Source organism: Schistocerca cancellata, chromosome 1 (genome assembly GCF_023864275.1).
Source record: "Schistocerca cancellata isolate TAMUIC-IGC-003103 chromosome 1, iqSchCanc2.1, whole genome shotgun sequence".
Taxonomy (NCBI): Eukaryota; Metazoa; Arthropoda; class Insecta; order Orthoptera; family Acrididae; genus Schistocerca; species Schistocerca cancellata.
The window spans coordinates 1,155,393,904-1,155,416,101 of record NC_064626.1 but is presented as its reverse complement, the minus strand read 5'-3'; the positions used below and the strand labels follow the sequence as shown (position 1 = coordinate 1,155,416,101).

General features: G+C 43.8%; 1 protein-coding gene across 1 annotated transcript in view; it reads right to left on the bottom strand.

The window, feature by feature from the left end:
* The window catches only part of LOC126136758 (delta and Notch-like epidermal growth factor-related receptor), a gene marked incomplete at its 5' end in the record, with an annotated part of 583,816 nt that overhangs the window by 282,458 nt on the left and 279,160 nt on the right, over positions 1 to 22,198 (bottom strand). The window contains one exon of the mRNA XM_049915208.1: positions 5,418 to 5,536. Within this exon, the coding sequence (XP_049771165.1) occupies positions 5,418 to 5,536 (119 nt within the window). The remainder of the gene's footprint in view (positions 1 to 5,417; positions 5,537 to 22,198) is intronic.

Below are 22,198 nucleotides of genomic sequence, written 5' to 3'. Positions count from 1 at the left end.
AGGGATTTCAGATCGATTCCGTATTTATTGATCTCCGAGAGGCTTTTGACACCGTACGACACAAGGGGCTCCTAGTGAAACTGCGTACTTGTGGAATATCGTCTCAGTTATGTGACTGGATTTGTGATTTTCTGTCAGAGAGGTCACAGTTCGTTGTAATTGACGGAAAGTCGTTGAGTAAAACAGAAGTGATTTCTGGCTTTCCCCTATGTAAACGATTTGGGAGACAATCTGAGCAACCGTCTTAGGTTGTTTGCAGATGACGCTGTCGTTTAATCGATTAGTAAAGTCGTTAGAAGATCAAAACAAATTGCATAAAGATTTAAAAAAGATATCTGAATGGTGCGAAAATTGGCAGCTGACCAGAAATAACGAAAAGTATGAGGTGGTCCATATGAGTGCTAAAAGTAATTCGTTAAACTTCGGTTACACGATAAATCAAGCAAATCTAAAGGTCGTAAATTCATCTAAATACTTGTGAATTAGAACTACGAACAACTTAAATTGGAAGAAACACATAGAAAATGTTGACGGAAAGGGTAATCGAAGACTGCGTTTTATGTACAGATGTACCAAAGAGAGTACCTACACTACGATTGTCTCTCCTTTTTTAGAATATTGTCTGTTCCACTGTTGAAGACCCCCTTTTTTTAGGAGCGGGTAAAGGTATCAAGTTGAAATTTATGTATAATTTGAAGGTCGACGAATCTTTGATGGTGCGAAACATCTGCGCTTTTAAGTCAATGCAGTCAAAAGACGTCACATACTTCGACACTCAAAAAATCAGTTATCAGAAACTATATAGATGAACTATCTACATAGTCAATTAAATTTATCTTTTTTTGAAACTTTCTTCTGTATTTGATGCACATATGAAATATTGGTGAATACAGCTGCAGTGTAGTATGATCTGTTCTTCATACTCTACTAGAAGTGCTGTACAATCAAAAACTGAATGAAGTGTCAGGTAACTTTCACAGGTCCTTGCAAATCTTTTGCTGAGATTAACCTGTGTACTACGTGAATAGGGTCTTCTTTTGGCAATTTGGGACAAGTGTCAAACAGCTGCACTCCAACTGTATTTGTACTGTACTGGGTGTTGCAATTCTCTTTCTGTAGTTCGCTAATGATTATATGGGGTGAGTTACTAACTATTGCCACCTAGAATAATTCTGAAAATATGATAGGAGATGAAAAGTTTGTGGGACAAATGTTGCATGAGATAATGGGGGTACTGATATGACGTTGGTTTTTTGTTGCTTGGTGGGGTCACGTCAGAGATATGAAGGTCAACTTCGTTTTTTTTAAACGGGATGCTACAGTTTGGTACTTATTTTTCGAAAGCGGCTATCGAGACGGTTAACGAAAGTCGAAAAGGGGACATAAACGTCCATTTACAGAAGGTGTTCGAAGTGATGACTTTTGGCATCAGTGCAGTGCTGCAATCTTCTTATTATAGATTGAGTGGTATTCCTTATCACATCGGCACTCATCGAAGCACATGCTTACAATTCTGTCTCGTAAGCGTAGTTGGAACGTGTTTATAAACAATGTCTTTTACGAATCCCCACTAGAAAAATTCAATTTCTTCCAATAACAGATCTAATGTTTCTTGCAGGAATGTGACGTACTTCCTACCATAAAGATTTCCTTCGATGAAATAGGGGTGCAAAATTCTGTCCTCAAGAGTCCCACAACATACATTCATCGACACGGTTTTTGGTGTGCAACTTGTCGCAGCCAACATGGATTTTCAGTTGCCAATAATACATGTTATGCAAATTAAGTTGAGCCCATCGGAAGAATTCAATGTGACGCATTCAATCCGTACCAGTTAATTTTTGGTGGAGGCTGATGTGGTAAGTATGATATTTGTGGCGATGCAGAACACGATCAACACTACTCTGGCACATGCGAGATTCCCTTACGATTTGACAGGAGCTAACACAAGGATCTCGAACCATAGTGGCAAAAGAACCAACTTCTGTTTCCTCGTTAGTAACTTTCCTTTGTCGGCTATGTTTCCGATGCATTAAAGATCCAGCTGCTCTCAATTCATCAAATACATATTTAAATATACGACGTGTAGGGTGAGCACCTTGAGGATATCTTTCAGCATATAAGTCTCTAGATCTCACTGAATTGCGATGGCACTGTCCGTAGATGTGAAGCATATCGACTTGTTCTTCGAAGGAATACATCATTCAAATCCGCTTGATTCGACGATATTAGTCTTACCGTTTTATTGCGAAACCGTCGAATTGCGTTTACATGTCAATGGCACGTTAGATGGATACCCCGTATAAGGCGAATATTTACTATTTGCACGATATACGAGAGATAATTGTCAGAGTATGTGCCTCAGTAAGTGCCGAATTGATAAGGAATACCATTCAGTCCATTCCAGTCGATTCGTCTCGATGGCCGCTGTCAGAAAATAAGAACTAAACTATAGTATCCCATTAAAAAAAAAGTTGACCTTCATTTCTCTGACGCTACCCCACCTAGCAACAAAAAACCAACGTCATATTATGGCCCCCGTTATTTCATGCAACATTTGTCCCACAAACTGTTCAGCCACTATCATACTATCGAAGTTCTTGTAGGTGGCAAAAGTTAGTGACTCACCCTGCATAAAGCAGTAACAGGAAGAAGATCGGGTACTCTTTTTCGGCAACATTCAGCAAAGACTAAAATCTACCATGAGTACAAAAGATTACCAAAATCACCTCCACGACTTCAAAAAAGGAGAAAAAGACACATAGATCTTGCCAAAAGGCTAAAACGCATTATAGTAATAAATAACGGATCGGCACACTGAAGATGTTTAAAATGTCAGGTGGGAAAATTATGACAAGAGGTTTGATCATTTGCTGTAATAATGTTGTAGACAGAAAAGAAACTGAAAGCAGAAAATAGAAAAAATCAACCCTCGCAATGCCTAGGGTGGGACGGAAGAGATTACTACATGCCCGCTTTTTGAAAATATTTTAATGTAATCAATTACTTTATATTTCAAAATTTTGAAAAAATGTGGGTTTTTGTGAGGTCTACTAGATTCCATATACATTTTAAATTTTTCGATTAAACTGAACCTGAATAGCCACTGCGGTGACTGTAGCCGTTTTGAAATACGTGTAATGTATTCGAAGTCGCGAATATCAACAAGCGTCAACTGCGCAATGGAATGACGACAGTGAAAATTTGTTTCGGACCGGCTGTAGTCGCTGGAGTGCCTGTTCCCTTGGATATGGAAGTCTAAAAGGAACATTGCGTTGCAACTCGGAATGACACAGGCACTGCAATACTGTATCTATCTGCCGATATCGGACAAGCAAATTTCATGTAAAATGTCTCACCTGACAGGAATATACATAATAGATTTACGAGTACAGGTTGTAAACAGATGGTTGACGACATATTGGAAGTTTGGGTCGGCCCGTCAGTCGTGCTCGGATAGCCTAATGGTGCTGGCCTTCTTAAATTTTTTGTGGTAGTCATAAAGACAGTACTACACATTATCGAAAGAGCTTCGATTTGTTAAGAGTGTGCTAAAACGTACTTTCAGGTTCTGGACTCCACTTGCGCATCAGTACCTCTTTAAAAAGTAAGTTTTTAATACAATTTAACAACAATTAACGAACTTTGTGTCTTAGAAAATTATTTTTGGGGTGGGTATAAAGTAACCTCCTTGTAATTGGCGTTATGGAAGATGCCTTGATATTACTAGGGTTAAACATGCCTATGTACCACGTCCATAGACAGTCCTAAGCCTGAAAGAAATCTGGCGTTCTGATTAGAATCGGTCGTCAGAGCCTCCCACATTGTTGCAGCTTGATTCGAGGGTCGGAAAACCAACGGCAAAAGTATTACTGGTCAGAAATACTACGTTAACGTCACACGTCCCAAAGGTCACGGTCGAAAAGCCCACCGCTTGTGTAAAATCTTCTGGGTTATTAGGTCGCGTGATATTTCCTCTAAAGTAATCGAACACTGTTTCAATAGTAGTGTATCCAGAGGAAGATCCCAGCAGAAGGTACGAAACGTCGATTATTTTAGAGAAAATACGACGTGGCCTAATAAACCACAAGATTTTAACTTCGGTCAACATTCCCACTATTTGGTCGCTCCAAGTGTTCTGTTCATCGCAGAGAAGATTCAGCATACGTACAAATTACAGTGTTTGTGAGTGAAGTTGACGTTGCCTCGAAAACACAAACTGCCCGTAAGTGGTTATTACGCTGTGGCGGTACGCCACATAACAAGAAAAAATAATGTTGAAGAATTTCGCAAATTTAGCAAAACTGACGTCGTGACGAAATAAATAGTATCGCAATAAAATCACAAAGACTATATAAACTAATATGATCTGCGAAGGTTATTGTAATTTCTCTTCCTTTTGAAAAAGGATCGCTTAGACTTCCCTTTTGTTTCTTCGTAGTGTAAGAAGCCATTTTGTGACGAGGCACGAAAACGTGTAAGTTTCATGCAATATTTAGACTAAATATTATCTAATATTACTTAAAAGTGTCGCTAATATTTTATTGTTAACAGATCCTGTATTCATGACGTGATATATGTCAATGATTTATGTAAATTTTACAGGGGAACATTGGTGCCGAGGTCAACACCATTGTTCTCTAGATGATAACAGCCCAAGGTCTTAAAAATATATTTTTAATATTTGCTAATTTTGACAAATAACAAAAATAAATGTAAATGTAGGCGATTTCTCTTGATTAGCGGTTCTTCCTTTGGAGCAATAATAGTTGTCTGCTTTACCAACATTTAATCATATTCATGTAACTTGACGTCAGTAAGTTTGTTGATCCCCGATTTACGGAAATAACTAGAATCTCCTCAGCATTGCAGTTTCACAATAATAATGCACCTGTATATCTGGTATCTTTTACCATAAAAACAGCGTGTCGGGCAAACTAACTGCGAGAAGTACCATAACTGAGTGAATGACGTAAATAATTTTCTAATTGTTAAGCAGGCAGAGTAATACTAACTCCAACTTTACATAACGTATAAAAACCAAAAAACGTAAAAAAGAACCACCACAGTGTCTTTTGCTACCCCCATAGTGCCCTGTAGCGGTTGTGCGGTGGTGACTGTTGTGGCTGTGCAGATAGTGTTTGAAGTGATCACCAGCACATCGTGGTGGTCACAAAGTCACCAGGACGTCAGTCTCTTTCGCATGAATAGTGTATTTTCCAAGATCAAAATTCGAGGTTGGGCTGTAATATTCTCGACCTTTTACGAATATGCACGAATGCTATTGAATCTTTCCAAACGTTCTTGAACGTTCCAGGGTGTTGCGCAATAAAACTTAAAAACAGCAAATATCCCACTGATCTGCACCCTTGCAAGATTGTCTTAACCGATGAATTACACAACGTGGTGACACTCACCATGGAGATGTTGGAGAAGCAGACGCCCTTGGCTGAACAGTCCTGGTTCTCGCCGCAGTTGTCGGACTTGACGAGCACCCTCAGCCGCACACACTGGCCGCCCCAGCGCTCCGAAACCACTGAAACAACAACAACAGTTGTCAGACTTGATGAGCTCCTGCTATCGCACACAATGACTTCCCAGGCACTTCAGCAACACTGAGACAACAACAGCAGAGTTCAGACTTCACAGGCAGCCTCAGTTGCACAGCCCAGCCCTCTGACACCATTGAAACAACTCAAACAACAAAGAAAGCTATTCCCAGCACTACTACTACACTTACTACTACTACTACTACCACTACTACTACTACTATCACTACTATCACTTGGTGGGCACCTGCAACAGCAGACAAAGGCCGACTCAGCACTCCGATACCACTGAAACAACAACAACAGCAGCAACACATGTCAGATATGTCAAGAACCCGCAGCTGCACGGACAGTCTGCACTGGTGCTCCTTAGCTACTGAAATAACAGCAACAACAGTTGTCAGACTTGATGAGTTCCTGCAATCGCACACACATTTCGCTCCAGCCCTCCAGCAAAACTGTAAAAACAACAACAGCTGTCAGACTTGTCAAGCACATGCAGTCGCACACACTGCTCGCCCAGATGCTTCAGCAACACTGAAAAAAGTATAACAACGTTCATGAGATTCGATGGACACACGCAGCTGCAGACACTGCCCAACCCCAGGGTCCCAGCGCCACGGAACCAACATCAGCAACAACAAAAACTACCCCTACTAACTACTACTACAAGCAACAGCTGTCAGACTTGATGGGCGCCTGCAACAGCACAAAAGGATGGCGCAGCGCTCCAACACCACTGAAAAAAACAACATTTGTCAGAGTTGTCAAACACCTGCAGCTGCACACACTAGCTGCCCAGGTGCTCCTACACCACTCAAACAACATTAACAACAGTTGTCAGACCAGACGAGCACCCACATCCGCACACACTAGCCGCCCAGGAGCTCACACACTCTAAAACAACAACAACAACAACAACAACAACAACAACAACAGTTGTCACATTCTACGAGGACCTGCAGTCACATGCACTGGCCGCCTCAGTGCTTCGACACCACTGTAAAACAGTTATTCAGTCCACACGTACATTGTCGGGAGAATGTGCAAAGAGTTGTTACTTTAATCAAAGTACTAATATACTCATCACGTTACCTTCCGTTAGTAAAGTTGGTGTACTCAGTGAATGTGACATTATTTATAAATTATAAAGCGCAACAATCAGTCGTCCTTTTTTGTAGGTTTTATTTGATAAATCCAGATTTTGGCTAGTGCCTAGCCACTATCAGTGCACTATTTTCTAGTCTCGATACATGTCAGTTCCCTGTTGTTAGGGCACCAGTCTCAGTTCTTTGAATTCAAAGAAGACTGGCTCCCGATTCGAAGAACTGTGACTGGCGCCTGAACAACAGGGAACTGAAGACCAGAAAACAGTGCATTGGTAATGTCTAAGCACTAGCCGAAGTATGGATTTGCCAACTAAAACCTACAAAAAAGGACGACTGATTGCTGCGCTCTATAATTTATAAATACTAACATACTGTATAATATTTATGGATCACGTGGCAGTTATATAAAAGCAATTAATATAAATCAAGTTTGTTTTAGGTTCATTGCCACAAGAGAATCTTACCGGTCACTTCCATCTCTCCAAAGCTATAAGTACGTTCGTCCTGAAGTGCTGACATCTCTTCAAAAATCTGGCGCCGGTATGGCTACCTCCACTCATCAAATACACTGGGAATTTGTTGGGGTTCCGATAATTATTTTGCAGCAATTCATAGTGAGCGCGTCAGATTGTTAGCACCTACAAATACTGGAATTTTGTTCTTCAACCGCAATCGATATTTTTCGACTGTGATTCTAGTAATGTTGCAAGCTTTTGGCTTTTGATGTGAGTTCGAATGGTACAAAATAGTACAAAATACCTATTTCCTGCTGCTTATAATAATGTCCCAAGAATTTCCACACTGAAATTGAAACACCCTAGCAGCAATAAAATCAGTAAGTTGTAACTGCGCAGAAAAATAGAAACGTATAGAATTCTGCATCATTTCTTATAGTTAATGTTTATAAGACCCTTCTCTAAACACCACAGTTGGAAATAAGGCACAATATTCTCGCACAAAATCTTTCTCTCTTGATAGTTTTCATTCAGAAATAAGAAAAGTTTTCCTCATGCCATGACATCTCAAGCGTGGCTTTCTTGTACTATTCTTTGTTGTACAAGGACGGCATCTCACTGATTAATTAAACTCCCCAGACTGGTGGTTGATGTTTTGTGCTATAGTGCCACAATCTACTGAAGACTATTTTATGCTAGTAGTGTAACTTGCTACTAAGCCATGAATTTGTGTTGTTCCTTGTGCCGTATTGTGACTCTTGTGAACTACTGTCTGCAATAGGTTGGTATAATTTTGGACTACTATGTACCAGATATTTTTCACAATTTTTACTGTCATGTACTATTGTTTAAATAGCTGGTTGAAACTGGCATACCGAATAATCCCACATGCGCTATGTTTCTAGATTTAGCACAGGCAGAATGAGATTTTCACTCTGCAGCGGAGTGTGCGCTGATATGAAACTTCCTGACAGATTAAAACTGTGTGCCCGACCGAGACTCGAACTCGGGACCTTTGCCTTTCGCGGGCAAGTGCTCTGCCATCTGAGCTACCGAAGCACGACTCACGCCCGGTACTCACAGCTTTACTTCTGCCAGTACCTCGTCTCCTACCTTCCAGACATTACAGAAGCTCTCCTGCGAACCTTGCAGAACTATCACTCCGAAAAGAAAGCATATTGCGGAGACATGGCTTAGCCACAGCCTGGGGGATGTTTCCAGAATGAGAGTTTCACTCTGCAGCGGAGTGTGCGCTGATATTAAACTTCCTGACAGATTAAAACTGTGTGCCCGACCGAGACTCGAACTCGGGACCTTTGCCTTTCGCGGGCAAGTACTCTACCATCTGAGCTCGCAGGAGAGCTTCTGTAAAGTTTGGAAGGTAGGAGACGAGGTACTGGCAGAAGTAAAGCTGTGAGTACCGGGCGTGAGTCGTGCTTCGGTAGCTCAGATGCCAGACTTGCCCGCGAAAGGCAAAGGTCCCGAGTTCGAGTCTCGGTCGAGCACGCAGTTTTAATCTGCCAGGAAGTTAGCACAGGCACTCTGACACGATGCAGCTACGGCCATGTTAGGAGGGATTCTAATGACCGAACTAGGAGTTACAAGCATTACCGACCATAACTGGCATTGGTTCCCCGTAATCGTCGTACGTGTCCCCCCTCCTTCCCTTACAAATTTTTATGGTTTACATTTATTGAGATGTTTGTAATTTTGATGTACCACAAAACACTCATTTTAAAATTTTGGCTGAAATTTATGCACTGAGCTGTTTCGATTTGTGTCGCTTTCTATATTACATCTGCATGACTACTCTGCAGTTCGCACTAAAGTGCCTGGCAGAGGCTTCGTAGAACCAGTTGCACGCTATTCCTCTGTCATTCCACTCTCTGACAGCATGCGGAAAAACGAACTTTTAAAATATTTCATAGTTTATTACAATGACCATTTCTCCCTACAGCAATATATTTTCACATTCAGAGGCGTTGATGAAGTCTGAATTTCGCCTGGAGTGAGCTAGCCTCGTTCTTGCCATAAGTGACGAATTTTGCTTGGGGGTGGTCAGGATAAATGCCTTACTCTGCTGACGGCTCCATGCATATACATTTCTTTTGGTGACCGTGGTAATACTGGTTCCCGTGGAACGGTTTGTTTGTCGTAATGAGGCCCCTGAGAACTACTGCTATCACTATCGTCCTATTTGTTCATATAGAGTGGCAATTATTGAACTATATGAACTTAAATCCCCATAGCTTCTGAACGGTTTGCGTTAGGATGTTGGAACTGCACAGTTCGTCGCGGGCATGATGGGAATTAGTATGCCCTGTATGGTTTGGCTTATCGAAGCACATTTGGATGGGTTTATCAATAAGGAAAAGTGGCGCATTTGGGGGACTGAGAATCCACATTTCGCGATCGAAAAGTCTCTTCACCCTCAACGGTTTGTGGGGCGTCGGTTAACTTGCGAAAATTAAATTTGCTGTATAAATGCTTGCATGTTGAATCAGTTCCAGGCATTTAGAATGTTGTTAATGCTGTCTTTCGCCGTTCTCAACACTGGCTCTCTATTTACTTTTTAGCACCCAGAAAGTGATTTACAAAACGTGGAGCCTGTAATTAGAGTTCCTAGTGCCCACTTCACCTGAGAATACCATTATAGCTGCAGCTTATAGCTCTGAGGAATTAGGAGATTGTCCGGGATTTCTAATCAAAATGATTTTCCAAAATAGTTGAGTATATTCTGAAATTCACTGATAAAAACACAAGTATCCCTACAACCTAACTAACAGAGCAGTTCAGAGTCTAATGCGCTGATGCAACTATAAATGTCCGAATTAAATGTTAAAAAGAATGCTCGCCAAGATTTGATGAGAATATTTCATCAAACGCCACGCTAAATAATTGGTAGAATGTCTGTCCCGCGACGGCACGTGAAAATACGACAGTACGCAAACTGAAGCTAGATAATGAAAATCATCCCAGAATTAACCCTTCACTTGAAATGCTTTCACTGTTCCGCGTATCTCTAGTAACTTAATACGGCACCCGAGGCTGTTTGTAGCAGTGATACCGATGCGACGCGACTCCTGACACAGATGGTGTGCTATTCAGCGTCTGGAGAGAACTGGGGCCTTCCTTCCTCGTGCAGCGCTCTTATATATATAGCCGCGGTGCGGACGGCTAAGGGAACGCCTGATCAAATCGGCTCTCCCGACTAGCCGCTGGGCTAGTAACGCACCACTTCAAGTTACATAATAATTTATAGCTTCTTTTGCTGATGGCCGATGTAGCTCTTAATTTAGCGTGCATTCAGCACGCAGGTAAGTATTGGTAATAAAATTTTGACGTGGCTAAGTTAAATATTTTGGGCGAGAGAATTAATTAAATTACACTGCACGCAGAAGATGAGCTCTGAACTGGCCCTTTTGAGACCCGCTATCGCTATAATTTTATAGGTATTCAAAAGAAACTTTTCACATCTTCACAGTCATAGCGGACCTCCAACCTATTTAAATCTAAACATCCTAGCCTTATTTATTAGCCTACTTAATCTATCTTGTTTCCTTCAGTTTTGAGACGAAAACCAGAAAATCATGAATTTCCACTAAAGTCTTAATCTATGAAATCCAAAGTACTGTTTTTATTAAATCATTATGAAAGATGAATCTAAATATAAATTTGGAAGTCTCTAGCTCTTTTCTGTTGCGCCAATGATTTTTTAGAAAAACGTCCAAATTTCGAAAATGGCTGGAGTTATAGAATTGATATTTAACACACATTAATTTAGTATTATTCCTGACATGCTAGAAAAGTTTTAGGTCATTTGCTTGATTTTTAAGGTATTGCGCAACATTTATGACGTCAGAGCTAGTTACAGCAGACTGGCTGGCACACAATGGAAACTGATGTGAATTTACTACAGCGTGAGTAGGCTGCTTCCCTACAGGTTGACTGTGTACTGGGCGCTGCAGTCCGGAACCGCGGGACTGCTACGGTCGCAGGTTCGAATCCTGCCTCGGGCATGGGTGTGTGTGATGTCCTTAGGTTAGTTAGGTTTAAGTAGTTCTAAGTTCTAGGGGACTGATGACCACAGATGTTGAGTCCCATAGTGCTCAGAGCCATTTGAACCATTTTTTTTGTGTACTGGGCAGTGTTCAGTCATGAAATAATCGGCGTGATATTCGTTATGGCACGGTGACTACCGAACGATACGTGATGGTTTCGGAATATGATTTCATCCCCTATATTCAAAGTGACGATTTCGACAAGGCGGTAATCGGCCCCATAGAAGCAGAAGAGTATTTGATGTCCTGGAGGAGCAATTTTTGGAAGCGAATTGTGGCTCTGGGGTAACGAGAGGCCACTGGCATGGGCCACGATTGACCGCCATATTCTCCAGATATGAACCCATGCGACTCCATTTTGTGGGGCCATATTAAAGACAAGGTGTACAGAAAAAACCAGAAAACCATTTCTGAACTGGGAACAGCCATTCAGGTCATCCACAGCGTCGATGTTTCGACACTTCAGCGGGTCGTACAGAATTTCGGTATTCGCCTGCGCAACATCATCGCCAATGATAGCAGGCACATCGAACATGTCATAACCTAAATCCGAATACCTGTAGTGACATACACATGTTGAAAAAGTGTGTGCACGCCGTACTTTATAAGTAATTTACGTTTTTTCATATAGTACAATAATTGTCGCATTGTATGTATGTGAAGTGGGCTTGCTCACTGACACTGGACATCCCCCGTTTCCACAAATTGCCTAAAAAGAACAAGGACACAAGAGGAGGAGAAGTACTATATGCAGAGTCCTGTACATGTACATTTATGTCTACACTGTTTCGTTCCATTATTGGTCGCTCTTTGGGAATCTTAGTGAGTTATGGATATGGTTCTATTTGGGTTTCCTGCCAGTAGCCTGTTTAGCGAAGCTGTGACGTATATCGAGCCCGGAAGCGGGGGCCTCCGTGTACCTTTTTGTGGGGCCACGTGTTGTATATACACTCATGTTCAGAAAAAAGCAGAACTCCTTGAACGACTAGAGATAGGACGCTCATATTCATAGTGCACGTACATTAGTAAGTTCTGCAGAGCCCGCACGGTTGGCCGTGCTCTCTGACGCACGGCTTTCCGGGCGGGGAGGAGCGCCGGTCCCTGGCACGAATCCGCCCGGCGGATTTGTGTCGAGGTCCGGTGAATCGGCCAGTATGTGGATGGTTTTTAGCCGGTTTTTCATCTGCCTCGGCGAATGCGGGCTGGTTCCCATTATTCCGCCTCAGTTACATTATGTCGGGCGATTGCTGCGCAAACAAGTTCTCCACGTACGCATACACCACCATTACTCTACCACGCAAACATAGGGGTTACACTCGTCTGGTGTGAGACGTTCCCTGGGGGTCCACCGGGGGCCGAACCGCACAATAGCCCTGGGTTCGGTGTGGGGCGGTGGAGGGGTGAAGAGGACTGCGGTAGTCGTCGTGGGGTTGTGGACCACTGCGACTGCGGCGGGGACTGAGCCTCTCCGTCCTTTCTAGGTCCCCGGTTAACATACAAAACAAACAGTACAACTTCTGCAGAAATGGTTAGCATTTGAACCATGTCGACACTCTGGGGTTCAAGTTAAACATCGATGTCGCTACAAACCGAAGGTAATGAATGGATCAGCGTGACTGGAGCAAACGTGCAAGATGACTCGCAGATGTATGCGCGAACCGTACTGTCAGATCAATGAGTCTGAAAGAGGGCGCATTATTGGCATGAGAGAATGTGTGGGATGAAGTGTTTCGGCAGTGCAACGCGTGTATCCAGGGCACTGTGACCAGTGAGACCTACGTGAATGACATTCTGCGGCCCAGAGCCATACCCTTTCTGCACAACACCCAAGACGCCATATTTCAACAAGACAACGCACGACTATTCTTGGTGTCACAGGATGTCAGCCTTTTGCCCTGGCCCACCAGATCACCATACTTCACGCCAATCGAAAATGTGTGGGATATGGTGAAACGACGGGTGCAGCACCGTGACCCAATGCCAATCACAATAGTTGAACTTTGGAACCAGATCAATGCAGCATGGATTGCTATACCATACTAAGTCATTCGTGCCTTTTACGCGTCGATTCTATCACTCATGGAACAATTTTACAGTGCCAATGGCTGAACCTGTGCATACTAGCCAACAGGACACATGCTGGACCATTGTGACTGAAATGCTAATCATTTCTGCAGAGCATACTAGTCTACATGTCCAGAGAGTTGTTCTGCTTTTCTAATCTTGAGTGTACGTGCACCTATTGTAATATACCGCGATCAGCTGGTAACTGTTTCAATTTTAAACTATTTAAAAAACTAATTGGCATAAGCTATTCTCATTATTATTGTGTGGGGATAATTATTATTTTTGAGCCCTGCTGTTTAAGTGCAGCTTTGTTACTATCTGGGGGGATATTACTATTTAAAGCCGATTCCTAATCTCTCACTGAAGTTCGTGCTAAATTCTATCCTCTGTAAAACTTCACCAATCTTCGAGATTTTGCGTTCCTTTAAATGTGGCATGCTACTTTCGAATCGTCTGCTACGATGTTCTAATCTGTTTTGCGTATCATGGAGCGTCAGTACCGCCTATTATTAATTTATTTAGTATAAACCCCTCCACTGCTCTTGATCGATTTCTTTGAATCTAATCTACATTCCTGGAAATTGAAATAAGAACACCGTGAATTCATTGTCCCAGGAGGGGAAACTTTATTGACACATTCCTGGGGTCAGATACATCACATGATCACACTGACAGAACCACAGGCACATAGACTCAGGCAACAGAGCATGCACAATGTCGGCACTAGTACAGTGTATATCCACCTTTCGCAGCAATGCAGGCTGCTATTCTCCCATGGAGACGATCGTAGAGATGCTGGATGTAGTCCTGTGGAACGGCTTGCCATGCCATTTCCACCTGGCGCCTCAGTTGGACCAGCGTTCGTGCTGGACGTGCAGACCGCGTGAGACGACGCTTCATCCAGTCCCAAACATGCTCAATGGGGGACAGATCCGGAGATCTTGCTGGCCAGGGTAGTTGACTTGCACCTTCTAGAGCACGTTGGGTGGCACGGGATACATGCGGACGTGCATTGTCCTGTTGGAGCAGCAAGTTCCCTTGCCGGTCTAGGAATGGTAGAACGATGGGTTCGATGACGGTTTGAATGTACCGTTCACTATTCAGTGTCCCCTCGACGATCACCAGTGGTGTACGGCCAGTGTAGGAGATCGCTCCCCACACCATGATGCCGGGTGTTGGCCCTGTGTGCCTCGGTCGTATGCAGTCCTGATTGTGGCGCTCACCTGCACGGCGCCAAACACGCATACGACCATCATTGGCACCAAGGCAGAAGCGACTCTCATCGCTGAAGACGACACGTCTCCATTCGTCCCTCCATTCACGCCTGTCGCGACACCACTGGAGGCGGGCTGCACGATGTTGGGGCGTGAGCGGAAGACAGCCTAACGGTGTGCGGGACCGTAGCCCAGCTTCATGGAGACGGTTGCGAATGGTCCTCGCCGATACCCCAGGAGCAACAGTGTCCCTAATTTGCTGGGAAGTGGCAGTGCGGTCCCCTACGGCACTGCGTACGATCCTACGGTCTTGGCGTGCATCCGTGCGTCGCTGCGGTCCGGTCCCAGGTCGACGGGCACGTGCACCTTCCGCCGACCACTGGCGTCAACATCGATGTACTGTGGAGACCTCACGCCCCACGTGTTGAGTAATTCGGCGGTACGTCCACCCGGCCTCCCGCATGCCCACTATACGCCCTCGCTCAATTCCGTCAACTGCACATACGGTTCACGTCCACGCTGTCGCGGCATGCTACCAGTGTTAAAGACTGCGATGGAGCTCCGTATGCCACGGCAAACTGGCTGACACTGACGGCGGCGGTGCACAAATGCTGCGCAGCTAGCGCCATTCGACGGCCAACACCGCGGTTCCTGGTGTGTCCGCTGTGCCGTGCGTGTGATCATTGCTTGTACAGCCCTCTCACAGTGTCCTGAGCAAGTATGGTGGGTCTGACACACCGGTGTCAATGTGTTCTTTTTTCCATTTCCAGGAGTGTACATTTCCATACCTCTAAATTTGAGAGCTCTTAATACAACACCTGCGGTATTGTTACTGTGTCCTATGAGTCCTTTATTAACAAAAATTTTATTCATATATAAGTTGAATCACAGATACTCTTTTTTAATAAGCGTTCTCATACAATAGTTTGTCTGTTGTCATGGGCATACTGTCACTAACACCACCTACTAACACAATTGTTAACTCTGTGTGAGGAGGACTGCTTGAGTCAGTTTGGGCACCGATAGTATTACGAAATGGAATAGATGCGACAGGGCACTTTTTATCGATTTTTGACAGATCTGTTACACTGTTTCCCTACGTTGTTGCAATGTATGTATTTTAATATCTAGTTTTACATTGTATTTAGCATATCACACATTTAATGATTTCATCCAGAACTGCGTAATGAGTTGATAAATAACAATTATATTTTTTGACCAGACAAGTTTATTACCATTCAATACAAAAGATGGTCGCATATATTTTGAGAGACTCTTTGTCTAAAGTAATATAACAGTCTTCGATTGTTCACTAGTGTGAACCGTCATCACAATTGCTGTCGATCAGTAAATGTTCTGTGGAAGCACCTAAGCAATCGAAATTGTTCATTTTTACAAACGTAAGAATTTTTCGTTACATGCTGATGGACTGGCAGTCGTAATTTGGAATTACTGAACTTTTGACGTAACTAGATCACCATTATTCAGTAACCGTATGTTCTCGTAGTAACGGTGCGTTTGTGCCACCATATAGTGTAGCTTGGTCCGACACAGGAAACATATACAACGTGGAACACGAAGCACCTACTGAATACGATGCTAGCATTTCGACTGTCGGCCATAAAACATCCATTTGGATGTCACTGCCCACGCTCTGCACATCCAGTTCCCGCCAGCCTTTACCAGTGAAGCGCTGTTAACACGTTTGCGCAAACAAGAGGTAATTAGATCATCTCCGGGAAATTCGTGAGTCTCCTAACGAAATCCAACCCTTATTTGCGTCACCGAAATTCAGTAGCAGCGCCATTTCGCTCCACCGTATTCGGGGACGCGCAACAAATATTTCTCGCGGTCTCTGCAAATTAATTCTAATTAGTGGAAAATAATTAATTAGCAAGGAGTGGTGGCGCGTGTTCAGCGCTAATTACCTCCTCCCTCCTGTGTATGGATCATGGACGTCGCCCGCACGGGGAATCTCAGCGCTGAAATTCCAGTAGACGAGTATTCGCACAACAAGTAATTAACAAAAGGATTACAAACTCTGTGCAGCCCAACATTGCAAAATATCCTAGAAAAATTTCACGAACGAACATATTTCAAGAATAATTAAGTTGAATAGCAGACTGTTTGGTTTCGTATGAAGGAATGTGAAAGCGCTAAGCAAAATAACGCTATAGTATGAATTATTACGCAACTCTATTTTTCTTGTTTCCAGTGTAAAGCGAGTATTACAAGTGCCCTAGACTTGCGATACGTACATTCTGTAGCATTTCTGGCGCTTCGAGCCATTACCTTAGTCCTACAGTTAAAATGTGAGTCGGGCTAAAACAGCAGACGTATGACGTCACGAACTGGGATTTAGGCAACGACGGACAGAATACAGCACTCGTTGAAAATTGCGCCAACAGAAACTGCTTGTGTTCTGAGTAGCTGCTGTATTTTCTTTGTCAAACATGATTTACATATGTTTGGCGAGACAAATATTATTGCTGAACAACGGTATAAACTAGAGGCGATTATCCTTTTGCCTAGTTAATAGCACCTAAACTAATCTCCAGATAGTTTCCGAAATACAGGGTCTATCAAAAAGAATATCCGACTTGGCACATCTATATTTATGAAACTTATAAACATATATAATGAATATTGTTTTTGATGAACGGAAAACACAAAAAGTTTTCTTTCGTACATTTTCATAGGTGTTCAATCGACCCCTTGCGATACACGGCATATGTCAATGCGGTATTCAGATTGTTCCCAAGCTGCAGGGAGGATGTCTTGAGTTACAGCTTCCACAGCTGCTGTTACGCGATGTCTCAGTTCATAAACCTTCTACGAAATAATCACATATAGTTACGTCCGGTGATATTGGAGGCCAGTAATGTAAGGGTCAATCATTTGGTCCACTGCGACCGATCCATCGTTCAGTAATACTTTGATTTAAAAATTCCCACACTTCCAGATGCCAGTGTGGCGGTACCCCGTCCTGTTGGTAAATGAAGTCGCTGAAGTCTCCAACTGTGGGGAAAGAAAGTTCTCAAGCGTATCGATGTAAGTGCTTCCTGCAACAGTGTTCTCTTCAGAGAAAAATGGACCACACACCTCTTCCCGTGAAATAGCATTAAACACATTAAATTTTGGAGAGTCCCTCTCATGCTGCACAAGTTCATGTGGTTGTTCCGTACCCCATATACATTATAGCGGTTCACTTTTCTATTTAAATCGAATGTTGTCTCGTTACTAAACACTAAGCGTGGAAGAAAACTATCATCCTCCATCTTGCCAAGAACGAAATTACAGAACCCCACACGTTGTTTGTCACCTTCACGAAGAGCTTGCAGTAACTGAATTTAGTGTGGTGTCATGTGTAAACGTCGACGCAACACACGCCAGGCGGACATCGGGTGCATGTTGAGCTGCACGGCGAACGGATTTCTGCGGACTCCTTGCGAAACTATGACGAATGCTTTCGACGTCTTTGTCAGACACTCGGGGACAGCCCGGCGGTTGCCTCTGCACAAACAACATGTTTCAAGGAACTTTTCATACCATCGTCTAATGCTCTGTACTGTAGGAGGATCCACACCATACCTAGCGCAAAAGTCACGCTGAACAGTTATTACTGACCCGCATTACGTGAAACGTAGACCACAATACGCTTTCTGTTGTCCCAACACCTTTTTTACTAGAACTGAAGTGGCAGCACACTGCTGCTACCTAGCGGGAAACTCGAGAATTTGCTCTATCCAGCAGTACGTTGTTCGCACATACATCTCAAGTATCATAATAGTTCAAATGGTTCAAATGGCTCTGGGCACTATGGGACTTAACATCTGAGGTCATCAGTCCCCTAGAACTTAGAACTACTTAAACCTAACTAACCTAAGAAATCGCCGGCCGCTGGTGGCCGAGCGGTTCTGGGCGCTTCAGTCTGGAACCGCGCGACCGCTACGGTCGCAGGTTCGAATCCTGCCTCGGGCATGGATGTGTGTGTTGTCCTTAGGTTAGTTAGGTTTAAGTAGTTCTGAGTTCTAGGGTACTGATGACCTGAGATGTTAAGTCCCATAGTGCTCAGAGCCAGCCTAAGGACATCACAAACATCCATGCCCGAGGCAGGATTCGAACCTGCGACCGTAGCGGTAGCGCGGTTCCAGACTGTAGCGCCTAGAACCGCTCGGCCACAGTGGCCGGCATCATAATAGTTATGAACTTTTTTTTTAATCGGATGATTCTGTTTAATACATCACGTAGGATGAGTGCTTTATTATTATGAAGTATTTAGACCATGATTTTATAATTATTTTTAGATAAATAATTGATATACCAAATAGAAATAAGATGTGCGTTATCGTCAATAAAGTGAATAGTCACCCATTGAAGTGGTTCGCGCCGGCCGGAGTGGCCGAGCGGTTAAAGGCGCTACAGTCTGGAACCGCACGACCGCTACGGTCGCAGGTTCGAATCCTGCCTCGGGCATGGATGTGTGTGATGTCCTTAGGTTAATTAAGTTTAAGTAGTTCTAAGTTCTAGGGGACTTATGACCACAGCAGTTGAGTCCCATAGTTCTCAGAGCCATTTGAGCCATTTTTGAAGTGGTTCGCAACTACCAACCTGTGCTAGATATAAAGGCAAGGCGTTAAGACGTGTGCGGTTAAGTTCAGTCATCTGTGATCAAAGGAGAGCATATTAAGAGTTTTGGAATACCTAATTTGACTTGCGATATGCTAATAACACAATGGCGTGCAAAAGTTGAGGAATAAAGAATTCTTGCGTGATGTATCCGTCCCAGATAACATACGAGGGTCGTTCAATACGTAATGCCCCACTTTTTTTCTGAGAACATATTTGTTTTTAAGAGTCAGACTTTGGTGACAGTATAAATCAACATGTCTTGTCCATGTCCTATTTTTCTACGTAGTCTCCATCACGTTGTATGATCGTACGCCAACTTTGTGGAAGAGCATGTATTCCCTGCGTCAAAGCTCTTGTCCTGTATGCGTAGCCATATTTTGACTGCATGACTGACACTCTCGTCATCTTCAAAGTGTGTTCCCCGTAAAGAATCTTTAAGCTCCAACAATTCAGATGAAATGTCTTTTTCTTTGAACCTTGTGGTCCGCTGTGAGCATTCGTGGAACCCATCGTGAACACCTCTTTGAATATCCGAGAGTCTCGATCACTGCAGAAGCACTTCTGATGCTGACCGACAACTGTAAATCCAATTGTCGAGCTGTGATGCGCCGATCGGTACGAATAATGGCATCCGCACGATTCAGCAGTGGCTGTGACAGGACGTACCGAGCGTGGCTGATCATGGAGGTCTAATTCTGCATTTCCTCAGGCTGTATCTTTCTTTACCCATCGCCCAACAGTACTCCTATCAACTGCAGCATCACCGTACACTGCACACAAACGTTTATGGACGATTACCGAGGTTTGTTTTTATGCACACAAGAATTCTATAACAGCACGCTGCTTGTAACGTGAGTCGTATGTAGCCGCCACTTTTACACTGTACTACGGCCCTGCCATCTGCCAGAACGGTTCCAAACTTCACCGGCGCGCAGAACAAACATCAAATGTGAAGAACAAACAAGGACGTTTCACTATGTATAGTAATGGCTTTTTAAAAAGAAATGTGGGGCATTACTTACTGAACGGCCCTCGTAGCTCAGTGAAACAGCCGAACAGAAATGACATATTTATTCAATGGCAATAATAACACTGAAGTTACCGCGATTCGTGATGGTTCCCTGGACATTACAAACGGTGGGACATTGTTCTTGATAGGACGTGTGATCACTGCGGGCGGCGATGCATGCTCTGGAACGTGCTCCCTTACTGGTCACAAGGTAGGCCGGTAAGATTTGGACGGCTGTGCACCCATGCAACACAAAAATGATCATGATCGACAGCGCTGGGCGTACCCTCATATGGAGAGAGGTGGGGACACAAAGGCACCTTGGAACATGAACGAGCGTCATCGTTTTGGTGGTCTAGATGTTATACTGTGGGGAAGCAGAATGTTACACGATAGTGCAGACCTCCAGATCTTTGAAAACGGTACATTGAACTGTCACCGCTATTAGGACACTGTACTCCTTCCGGGTTTGTGTGTTTCCAGCGGTGTAATCTGCCTTATTTTTTTTTTTTTTTTTTTTTTTTGACAATAATGCATGACCACTTTGAAATTCACAGGTGGAGGAGCGTTTGGAACGAGCGGATATTCGGCGAATGGATCGACCTCACTGTTCCCTCGACTTAAATCCTATCGAGCACGTTTGGAATGCGTTGGGGAGGCGTATTACAGCAAGTCCACAGAGGCCAACACCCATCCAACTGCTGCCAACCGCGCTGGTGGAGGAATGGAAAGTCCCACTACAAGGAATCCTTACCAACCTTGTGGCCAGCGTGGTGGCACGTGGCTAAGCATGCATTGCGTGGGTGGGTGGTGATCACACATCTTTTTAAGAATCAAGCCCTCGTCCCCCCTCTTCCCCCCTTGTAGTATCCGGGCACCATCATAAAACACCGTGACATCAGTGTCATTACTGTCTTTGAATAAAAGTGCTATTCCTGTTCGTCATACTGCGTATTTATTTCAGTTAACTTCTGCACAGCCCGCCCGGCTAGCCGAGCGGTCTAGCGCACGGCTTTCCGGAATGGGAAGGAGCGCCTGGTCCCCGGCACGAATCCGACCGGCGGACTTGTGTCGAGGTCCGGTGATCCGGCCAGTCTGTGGATGGTTTTTAGGCGGTTTTCCATCTGCGTCGGCGAACACGGGCTGGTTCCCCATATTCCAACTCAGATACAAGCCGGCGACTGCTGTGCAAACAAGTTCTCCACGTAACGCGTGCACCACCATTACTCTACCACGCAAACATAGGGGCTATACTCGTCTGGTGGGGGTCCACCGGGGACCGAAAAGCACAATAACCCTGGGTTCGGTGTGGGGCGCGGAGGGGTGAAGTGGACTGCGGTAGTCGTCGTGGGGTTGTGGTCCACTGCGGCTCCGGCAGGGACGGAGCCTCTCCGTTGTTTCTAGGTCCCCCGTTAACATACAATACAATACAATACCTTCTGAACTGGACTCTATTACAGCAGCTCTTAAAATTTTAAACACGGTTGCGATTCAGCAACTGTATAAATTTGTAGAGGTTGAAAAAATCAGCCTACTAGTTGCAAACCAAAGGTTTGAGACAGAGCTGGCCTTTGCCTCTGGCATGGTGAATATTAACTTTATGCAAACATTTTACTCTTTGGACTCCTGTTACAATTTTATGTAAACAAGAGCATTTACCAGTGGGCGAATACATTTGTATATTTATTCTGATTTACGCTGAATGTAATCTGGCTGCTGTCTTAAGTCATGGCATGTGATGATCCTGGTTTTTATATCAGTGTTATATATGACAAGAGCTGCTCAGCTTCAACTAATGTAATATACCACCATAAGATGTAATGAGGCCAACTCCTTCTGAAGAACAGAATGAGATTTTCACTCTGCAGCGGAGTGTGCGCTGATATGAAACTTCCTGGCAGATTAAAACTGTGTGCCGGACCGAGACTCGAACTCGAGATCTTTGCCTTTCGCGGGATGTCTCCTTCTGAAGAAGATAATTCTATAAATATCGAAACCTAGGTCAAGGGCTCAATAAACCTTTGGTCGCAACTGTTTGGCTGAATATTTCAACCTCTTCACACCAATTCGTTCTATGTATAGTCCAAGTTTCATAATGTTAC